Here is an 11,183-nt window from a genome sequence, read left to right as displayed (position 1 = left end):
AGCTGTGCAAAAATTTATGACCAGCAGTTCCTGAAACTGAGAGTTTGCTAACGTCTCCAAACAGATCGGTTGTTGATGTAAGAATGAGAGAGGAGTAAAACGATCACAATCATGAGGATGATTCTGCAGCCAAAAGGAAGTGATGTTGCTTCTGGACTCATTAAAGTATCCACTTTTAATTTAAAGATGAAAAAGGAATAAATTTCTAAGAGGTATTTTATTTATTTTAGAAATTCATTTCCTCCCTGTCATAAAATGCTAAATATTTTATATAGACATAAAAATTATTTGGAAAGACTCCCCGTTCCTAAATGCTTGGGAAGGAAATAAAGAAGGATCAGGATTAAAATAGCCAGGACAGGTCTGAGCATCGGTAAACCTGAAGTACAGGTGGGAATGAATCAGGAACACAGAGGTATCTTTCCAAACACAGAGGAAAACTGCAACCCCTGCTCTCCACTGAGGTCAGAACCTGCAGATGGACCCCTGGCCTGGAAGGCCAGCATCCTGGACAGACCTTCAGCAGACGCTGGAGAAAGTCACAGTAACCTTCCTCTCCTCAGGAGCTTCCTGAGCCCCCTGGACACCTCTCTGTTGCGCAGGCTGTAGATGAGGGGGTTCAGCATGGGGGTGAGGATGGTGTAGAAGGCCGACACCATCTTGTCCTGCTCCGCTGTGTAGATGGAGGCCGGTCTCATGTATATGAACATGGCAGCCCCGTAGTAGAGTCCCACCACCATGAGGTGGGAGGAGCAGGTGGTGAAGGCTTTGCGGCGGCTTTCTCCAGAGCCCATGCGGAGGACAGCTAGGAGGACACGGGAGTAGGACGTGACAATAACTGAAACTGGCAGGATGAGCATCACCACACAACAGACGAACATCAGCCTTTCAAACGCAGACGTGTCTGTGCAGGAGTGAGGCAAGAGGCCAGCCACTTCACAGAAAAAGTGATGTATTTCCAGAGAGCCACAGTAAGAGAACGACAGGGCAGCTGCCAGCACAATGATGCCATCAAGAGACCCCAAGATCCAGGAAGCCACCGCCATGAGCACACAAAGTTTCTGACTCATGAGGATGGTGTACCGAAGGGGATGGCAAATGGCCACATAGCGGTCGTAGGCCATGACAGCCAACAGGAAGCACTCAGCTCCCAGCAGGGACACATAGAAGAATATCTGGGCTCCACAGCCTGCTAGCGAGATGGAGTTCCTGCCAGTCAGGTAGTTGAAGGCCATCCTGGGGACGGTGGTGCAGATGAGCATGAGGTCCGTGAGGGAGAGCTGGCTGAGGAGGAAGTACATGGGGGTGTGCAGCTGGGCGTCCAGGTGGATGAGGAGCACCATGGTGGAGTTCCCCATGATGGCCACTGTGAAGATGCCCAGGACCAGAGCGAAGAGGAAGGTGTGGGTGGGGCTGTGGTTGAAGATGCCCAGCAGGACGAAGACAGGGCTAGACGTCCGGTTTCCTGACTGCATCCTCAATAATTTGCCTTATCTGAAAGTCCCAGGGAAGACAGAAGCTTACCTATTAGTTCAGCTTTCCAGTGCATGGTGCAGCAAGGACCTTTGCTGGACGGGGCATCGGAGGCAGGCGAGACCTTCTCACCAGCCTCCACCTGCCTCCCTTAATAGCTGTGAGCCATGAGGCTCCTCATTCAACCTTAGAGAATGATTTTAGTATGCATTTTCTTTATTTTACCTAAAGTTTCTAAAAGCTTACTCATGGATACAGAGAGCATAAGAGGAACAATGATCACATATCTCTGTTGCTGAAGGTCACCTTCATCCCTATCCCAGGAAAGTTGGTACTGAACGTTTCCTTCTGGTCTGCCTATGCCTGCAGTTGTTGGTCTTCAGTGCTAAAATCCCGGCTTTCATGTCTTCCTCCTACCACCCCACCCCTGCCGCCCCCACCCAGTGAAAGATTAGATGAGGTCAGTGATGCTCCCTGCTGTGGACCCCTGTGCACATTAACTCAGAGAGTAGATGTGTTTTAACTCTCCTAGCTCAGATCAAGTCTTGGAGCTTGGTCTTATTCTATGAAGACGTCCATTAAAATATCACTGCATTGAAGAACATGATACTCACTTCTCCTTGGGGAATAGTTTTGCTTCTCCTAATTGTGTGTATGTGGAGCACAGCTGGAGATTTTGTTTTTTGCTTATACCTTAGAAATCCATTTCCTCCCTATCACAAAATGTTACAAACTGAGTGTGATGCACAGGTAGAGACAGAAGAGGAGCCCCCTCTGGTTTTGACAGCTTCATCGTGACATGCCAACCTGAGGAGTACGGGAGCTTGTTTTACAAGCAGGGAGGGAGGTGAGCAGTACTTGCCCCAACCCAGCTCCCCAGGGACAGCATCCAGGGTGTGCTTGTGAGTGACAGAGGACCCTGAGGCACAAAGGATCAGACCACACGCTACACACTTCAGCTGCTTCTCATCCAACAAGTATCAAGAGGTGTTTTAGGTTGAGGGCAGATGTGGCGTGATATTGAATGGTTTTGCATTGAGATGATTTCCCAGATGTTGAATTTCAGGACTGGATGATTTAAAAAAATCAGGAAATAAATAAACAGTGGAAAGACAGAGTGTTGAAAGGGAAACTTAACAATCAGATCTTTGTAAAATGCTACATCAGTTATTTTCATCTAACCTCCATATTCTTACCATGCCTGTAAAATATCATAGCCCATAAATATTTCTCAAATTGATTTTATCCTAAATGATGTTTTCCAAAGCAAGACCCACTTTTATTTCTGTCTGATATATATCGCTGTCACCAAAATTCTTCTGAATTCCTAGGACTTCAAACTTGAAATAATGACATCTTTATCATTATCTTCTACTTATTAATTTTTTTAAATTTACTTTTCTATAAAGAAAAATTTTTGTGCTCCTTGATCATCATTGTTTTATTGTTGTTGTTGTTTGTGGTGCTGGGGTTGGACCCAGGGCCTTTTACATGCGTGGCAAGCACTCTACCAACTGAGCTATACCCCAGTCCCTTGATCATTGTTTGTGATATTGAGTTATTCTATCAACTGACAGGGATAGCTGGGAGTGTTTATCCTTAATAAAGGAAATACTAAGCAGGTAATAGTTTTCAAATTTGTTCTTTAGAATCCAACTAAACTGTAAAGAAATACAGTTATCTATGTTTTCCCTCTTAGAAATCTCTTTGACCTATGACAAGATGGAGATATATAAAGTTTATTTCTATTTAATATCAAAAAGCTATATTACTATTTTGTTCATCAACAAATATTCTATTCTCCTTCCAAGGACAGGGCAAACTCCAAGTTACATATCGATGATATGCACACTTTGCTCATCACAGCACTTTATTAGTGATGTGAAAATTAGTTTAAATTCCATCTGATGTTGACATTTTCTCCAGAAAAGGTTCTAGTATGTGTTAATACTCTACATGAACTCTGTCAATTATAATCAATGGCAGAACTCATTTCAAAATATCAAATTAAATAATAAAGACCCTTTTGCTAGTTTTAATGATACTCAAAAATGGCATGGCTTCCTTTTTTCACTGAATTGAAACGTAATGTCAATAGTCCAAGAAACAATTTCCATTCCCAGTTCTAACTTTTGGACATGGAAGCACACCTTTAAAAAAATCATGTATGCCAATAGTGAAACCGGAGAATAATTCCTCTGTGGGTCACACTGTGGGTCATATCTTTACCATCAAGCTTTAATAAACATTTTAGTAAATCAAAATAATTTCACCGTTAAGAACTTGTCTCTTTCTCCCTTCTCCTTCACAGTCAGGGACAGTCAGGATTTCAGAGGAAACAGTGACATTCCCAGGATGTCATGAAAAGCTATCTACAATGTGAAGAATTTGCAGAATATGCCCAATAGTTTTGACCATCAGGCCGAGGCGTGTTCACACTGTGGAATCCTTTATAATGCTCTGAACACGTTTTCGCACACATCATCTCACTGTGGTGCATTCCTATGTTCACACAGCACATTTGGCTTATGCAGCCCCCGGAGCCTTCCTTGCCCTCCCTCCTCTCTCCAAAGCTCTCCCTCCTGTTTTCCTGAGGTCCCCCTTCTCTCCCTTTTCTCCCCAGCTCCTACATGTGAGAGATGACCTCGCCCTGTCCTCATGCTGTCCTACTCACATGTAGTGGCCAAGGCACAAACTCACCAACTAGCCTGGCTCTTTGATCTTGGGGAGGTGATCTCACTCTCTGCCTGTTGCTCAGCCTTCCCTTCTGTCTCTTTTAGAGAAGATTCTAAAGCAGCCTGAACTCAATCTGAAGGACTTCCAGAGACCCACCCATCTCGGGGCATCCTGGACCTTAAATCCTTTGCCTTCTGGGAGCATTCAGCTCCTGGACTTCAACCACAGCTGGGCGGCCTTGGAACATCTCCCAGGAAGCAATTTCCCTGGTGTCCCCAGACTCTAGTTAATCCTGCTGGTATTTGTCAAGCTTTATTTGCCGTGAAGTTCAAAGGATGACTGCCTACTTCTCCTTCAAAAGTGAGCAGTGTTAATGATGAAGTTACATCATCACAAATTAAAAGAAAATAAGGCTGGGATTAAAAGAGGGAATATTCATTTCAAAGTGAACTGAGGCCGTCAGCCTGCCTTCTCAGTGGTGCTTACATTTCTGCCTCTTCCCTAGGACACCTCCTCAGAGATGGGCTGAAATAAGCCTAAATAAACAGTATGTGTGCACCCCTCCAACAGTTCAAGTGGGTCCAAAGTCCTCATAAGGACTTCTGAGTGGCCCACCTCTTTATGATGTATCCCATGGGATTTTCACTGAATTCACTTTTCTAACATTGAAACAACCCAATCTTTCTGTCTTACCTCTCTTCACTCCAAAAGCTTTTATGTGCCTAAAACAATATCCTTTCTAAAATGCAAAGCCCAAAACCATTTTTTAAACTTGAAATTATTCAGTGCCCTTTCACAAATTTCAATCCCAAACAGTAAAACTCCCTTATACAACTTTTGTGACCTGGCTTTCGACAACTTAGCCTCATGTTGAAACTCTTTGTCATACAATTGCTCTCTGAGGCCTGTTTCTCCCCGGCTTCTGGCCATTCAGAAAGCTCCCAGCCATCTGCCTTTCCAAATGTCACACTGTCCTTCAAGGCCCTTCAAACCCATATTCACATCAGCTCTATTCACAATAGCAAGAGTTGGAAGCACGCAGATGTCCCTCAGCGGATGGTGTATACACACAACTGAACGTTAACCAGCCTTAAAAAAAAAGGAGACCATGCCGCCTGCCACACCATATGTGAACTTTGAGGACACTACACTAAGTGAAATAAGCTAGCCACAAGAAGGCAAAATTAAGAAGATGGACTCAGCTTACATGAGAAGCTGATGCCATCAAATGTATAGAAACAGAGAGCAGAATGGTGGCCACAGAGCCTGGGAGGAGAGAGCGGGTGTCGCTATATAACAGACATGTTTCATTTCTGGAAGATGAGAATGTTCTGGAAATCTGTTTTACAACAATATGAATATACTTAACACACTGACCCTAAGAACACTGCAGTTCCCTGTGTCCTTAAAACTTTCATTACAATATAGCCCCTAATACAATAGATAGTTTATTTATTTTAAAGCCTGTTTCTACCCTCTCATCCAGCCTGAATAGACACATCAGATTTTATCTTTCTGTTTTTTCCTTAGTTTATTTACATATTTTATAATAATCCATAGCAAATATTAGGTGCTCAATAAGTATTGTTTGTGCAGTAGTATGCCTCCCAGTGGGTAATATGTAAAGGTCAGGAGTGAAACACTTGGACACAGAGCCACCCTGTGTCAGTCCTCCTGTGACAGCTGATTAGTGCAGCTTGGTCAACTGTGAGTGAGCACCCAAGGACCAGGTTCTCTCCCCTCTAATGAAGGGTCCATTGCATGGGCTAGTTGGATAAGTATTCTTAACTGTAACTGTGCACTCACAGGCCACACTGTACCATTTCTTCATGGCCAGAGTTCCTGCAGGAAAAGCGTCAGTGATGAGGTGATCACCCAGTTTGCATCTGCAGTGTCGTTGGATTTTACCACAGGGCTCTTTCTAGACCACAAAGTCTCAATTTCATTTAGGTTTTTCCCCTTATAAGCCTTAAGAATGATGGTTTCCACCATCCTTTTTGTTAGTATGTGTCAAGGGGTTTTTAGCCCTCCCCCCACTTCCCTCCTGACCTGCAGGAGAGCACAACCCGACCAGGACGAACCAAGAAAGGTAAAGGTCCACTGGCCGCCCACACCCAGCCCTCCCTTTCAGACGCGCCAGGGAGAACAGTCAAAGCAGGATCTCATTCATTGAGAAAACACACACAGCTAATATAATGTACAGGAGCCAATCAGGATAAAGGTCAGCAGGGTGGGGAGAGTTCATGTGTACACCCATCCTACAGGCAGTAATGGGAGACATGAGCTGTCGGTGAGGGCAGAAGGGTTCTGAGCCTATCCTAGAGGTGGTCCAATTTCCATCACAGCTCAAGGCAATGCCTTCTGGCTAATCGCCAGGCGCTATCTTAGCCACACGTGGCCCCAGGACTGGGAAGCAGGTAACAGCCAGCAAGTTAGGTTTTCCTCTTTTCTGATGCAACATTCCCCATGTTACATCATGCCCTACAAGTATAAAAAATGAAAAAGTGAATTAGAGAGATATTGATGAAGTTAATGTAAATTGGTTTTTCCAAACATACAGAGTGTGAGATTTACCTGTGCCAAGCTCCTTTTCTGCCAGGAGACAGTGCTCTCTGATTTCCTCCTGGGACCTCTGACTTGGAGATGTTTAGAATTGAGTACTTAAAATACTTGCTTGGAATAAGGAAGAATGGTTGCCTGTGTACATAAACGTAAACTGGAGACTGTAACCAGACACTACAATTCTCAGTGGAGTGTGTGGTGCTGGGTGGAACCCAGGGCCTGCATGTACTGGCCAAGCCTCTGCCCCCCACTGCATCCCCAAGCCATACTGGGGTCTTTAAATGGGGAGACACTTAGACTTTGCTGGTATTTGAAAACTTGGTACATCTGCATTTGGGCACCTTGTGTGGTAGAAGCCAGCATAAAAGGGGAGGGTTCTCACATGCAGTGAGGAGGTGTTTGCTGGTATGGCACTTACTGTCCTGACACTGCAACCCATCCCTTGCATCCCTCTGAGGCATCCTGCTCACTGCTGTGAACCAGCTCCCAGTCCCCTCTGGGAAGACAGGAGTTCACTGAGATGCAGCTGTGTGGTGGTGACATAGCTCATCGGGAGTCCCACTTCCGTGAAAGCTCTCCCAAACTAATAGTGTCATAAAACTGAACAGTTCGTTCAATTAAGCAAGCAGATCCACTGGTGGCAGGGAGTGGAACAGCCAAGGAGAGGGGGAGGGCTGCCACTGACCCACCAAGCTCAGGTGGGTAGGACATCAAAACCGACCGTGGGTTTTCTCTGGGGTAGCTGTCACTGAAAATGGTGATCATTGTTGTCATTGAAAATGACCCTAGCAGAGCCACCAGAGGGGCAGCCTGTTATGCTGACCTAGCAGCTGCAAATAGGACAGGAATTCTTTCTGTAAAGAGGTTACAGTACTAATGCCCCCCATACTGAGTCAGAATTGATAAGCAAACACTTCCTAGAAAGTGTCCATGGCAGTACGTTCTCTTCAGGCAGTGAGACAGGACAATCACAATAGCAAGGCTCTTGGCAGTGAAAGCAAGGGGCATCTCAGCAACATTGCAGGGTCCTGGGTCATTCCCAAGGATGCTGTACATGTCAGCTTATCTAATCCTGTCCAGGATTGTAAGAAGGAGGAGAGCATTCATCTGGCTCAAAAAAGAAGCAGAGACTGGGCCTGTTGATGCGCTGCTCAGGGCCTGGCATGTAGCTCAGTGGTGGGCCACACACTCAGCATGCATAAATGCTAGGTTCAATCCCAGTGCGAGCACACACTCAAATAAATGCCCATTTTACATCAGGATGAAAACTGGGATTTTGAACTAGATAGCTAGGAATCAAAGTTATGCTCCTAATGTCTGAAAACTACTGTACCCCCACCACTAAAAACAAGTAAACAAGCAACAACAAGATCCTATCTAGAACACAGAATCTGTTCAATTGTTAAATGTATCAAGATAATATCATGGTAATAAGGATGAACAGTTTCCAACTTCTGTACCCAAAACTATATATATAAAGAATTAATGACAAAAATATTTTAGTGATATTGCAACTTATTCAGTATTAAAACATGATATAATATCACAAAGTTTACCTGATCACATACACAAGGTTGCATAAGCCTCAATCTTTAAGAAACTTATGAAAAATAGCATCAATAACAAAGTAGCATATTCTCAATTTGAATAAAAGGAACGTCACTACTCCAATGGAGAATCATTTTAAAAATGCTAGGTCCACAGGTACAGGTTAGAATATGGAGAGGTCAAGGGCTTGGGTGTAGCTCCTTGGTAGAGCATTTTCCCAGCTCACCCGAGGCTCTGGCTTTGGTCCCCAGACCACAGAACACACACATAAGTAAGTAAGTGGGAAGAGGAGGTGCAGGCTGCACTTGCTCACCATGGCTCCCTGACTTCTCTCCCCTTCCCAGGCAGAGCTGCGGCCGCACATGCCCAACTCCGCGGTGGTGACGGACTTTCTCCTGGTGGCGTTCTCTGACGCGGGACCTGTAGGTCTAACCACTCCTGGATGTTTATCCTAAAGAATTGAAGTCATCATACTTCCAGTGACATATGCATACCCATTTTATAGCAGTATAATGGCAATAGCCAAACTATGGACCCAGCATGGGTGTCTATCAACAGATGAAGGAAAACAAAATGTGGTGCATATTCACAATGGAGCTTTATTCAGCCACAAAGAAGAATACAATCATGTTACTGGCAGGAAAATGAATGGAACTTGAGAATATTTTGTTAAGCAAACTAAGCCAAACTCAGTAAATACAGGGTTGTATGTTTTCTCTCATAAGTGAAGACTGGGGTGAGGGGAGAAAAGGGGAGGTGATCATCAAAGTTAAATGGAGCTCAGTATAAGGGAGGAAAGGACCAGGGGTGGGGGAGGGAGGGAAAGGGAAAGGCTGGTAATGAAATTGGCCAAATTGGGTTGTCTCATTGTGCGTGTGTACCACCATGTGGCAGTGAATTCCCCCAGTGGGTACAATTACAATGCACTAACAAAAATACGAAAAAACTTCATAATTTCAGAAATGTATTATCTAATAAAGAATAAATTATATATCAAAAGAACAAAAATTGCTATCATTTGGTGTGGAAAAAAATTTGTTCAGTATGCAGAGTAAAACAAATTGTGTTCCTACCTAAAAATATATAGAAACTGAACTCCAGATTGTTTAAAGACATAAACATAGATTATATTAATACATAATTATTTAAACATAATATGTAATTATCTATTTCTTATAAAGTAGATGGGAAATATCCTAAACAACAAAAGATTAGTAAAATATTATTTAATTCATATAAATTCTTTATTTAATGTAGCACATTATTATCAAATCTAGTACACTGATACAGATTGAAAGATGATTTTTTTTATTTCTAAGAAAAGTCAATAATGTTGACAATATTAAATGTGCATCTACATATCTTTGAAAACATGTTTTCCTTAATTATTTATCAGAGAAGAAATAATAAAACCAGGAGACAGAGAGGGTTAAATAGGGAATTCATGTCATCAGTCATGAAGACAAAGAAGGCTGTATTAGGTCTCTGATCTCAGGAAGATCCATGTTTTTAAGATATAGAACTAATTTGATGTGGGGCTTCAGGAGGAGAGCCCCGGTGATAATGCTGCTGGCTGGGGCTCTTGTGCTCTGTGGCAGAGGAGGCCGGCTCAGGCTGAGCAGGACTCTCTCCTGACTTCTTGCTTCAGCAGGAGGGAGACTCGGCATTGACCAAGAGTGCCAAGCTCATTTTACTCCTGTGAAAGGTGGCAGGATGGCTGGGGTCTAGGAATTCTGACACTGGGGGCCTTTCAGAAGCTGTCTTTCCTAGAACAGGCCTAGAGGCCCGCCGGCGTGGTAGACACATCACCCCAATTGGACGAAGGGCCCAGCCTCCGCGCAAGGTAGGCAGACCGCGCATCCAGGAGAAGGAGCCCAGCGGCCCGACGGCCTACTTAAAAGATCATCCCCATTGGAGGAGGGGCACAGCCGCCTCTTGCGCCTGCACGGTAGGCAGACCTGCGACCTGGAGAACAGGCCCAGCAGCCCGCTGGCTGGTAGACAGATCACCCCTATTGGAGGAGGGGCCCAGTGGCCGCCTGCAAAGTAGGCAGGCTGCGTGTCCCAGAGAAGGGGCCCAGCGGCCTGCCTGCATGGGAGACAGAGCACCCCAATTGGAGGAGGGGCCAAGCCGCTGCCTGCACCTGCATGGTAGGCAGACCTGCGACCTGGAGAACAGGCCCAGCGACTGGCCTGAGCGGTAGACAGACCTCCCCAGTTGGAGGAGCCCAGCCTCCCGCCGGTGAGGTAGACAGACCACTCCAACTGGAGGAGGGGCCCTGCTGCCCGCCCATGCGGTCACCTGACTGAGCTCTTGACAAACATAAGGTTTCCCCAACACCCCTACCTCATCAAATACCTTATGAGAAAAACTGATGGAACTCATCTTGGAAAATCCCACCAACCCTTAAAACCCACCAACCAGTTGACTGGCATGGCTACAAGTGCGGTTCTGCAGTGGATCAGGCACCTGGTTTACATCTCAGAGAATAAGAGTAGAGAGGCCACAGGTGGAAGCTCAAGTCCTCTCACACTGACTACCACCACCATCCTGAACCCAGAGACTCAAGCTAGGAATAGACAACGCTACCAACTGGAAGAAATGAAAACAGAGTTCTGAGAGACATTCTTTTTTTCCTTTTTTTCTTTCTTTTTCTCTCTTCTCTCTCTCTTCTCAGCCATTCACCCGTCTCCTCTACCCTTCCCCCTTGGGTCTTCGCAACCTCAACATATGTGAAACCAAAAATTGTACACGAAAAAGGTCTTTAACAACTGAATCACCAGAATAATATACTATAGAGGAATTGCATATGCCCCACCTCCCTTCCCCCTTTTTATTCCTTTTCAAGCAGGAGTGTCCATACTCATATCAAATAAAATAGATTTCAAGCCAAAGTTAATCAAAAGGGATAAAGAGGGACACTA

At 44.8% G+C, this 11,183-nt stretch overlaps 1 protein-coding gene across 1 annotated transcript; it reads right to left on the bottom strand.

Annotated features, from left to right (window-relative positions):
- Positions 1 to 539: 539 nt before the first annotated feature.
- LOC114084508 (olfactory receptor 2M4-like) lies at positions 540 to 1,475 on the bottom strand. Its single transcript, XM_027925586.2, has one exon. The coding sequence runs from the start codon at positions 1,473 to 1,475 to the stop codon at positions 540 to 542; it is 936 nt and encodes a 311-aa protein (XP_027781387.2).
- Positions 1,476 to 11,183: the final 9,708 nt, after the last annotated feature.

Source organism: Marmota flaviventris, assembly GCF_047511675.1.
Source record: "Marmota flaviventris isolate mMarFla1 chromosome 5 unlocalized genomic scaffold, mMarFla1.hap1 SUPER_5_unloc_1, whole genome shotgun sequence".
Lineage (NCBI taxonomy): Eukaryota > Metazoa > Chordata > Mammalia > Rodentia > Sciuridae > Marmota > Marmota flaviventris.
The sequence above is the reverse complement of the archived record's forward strand: the minus strand, read 5'-3'. Positions and strand labels throughout refer to the sequence as shown.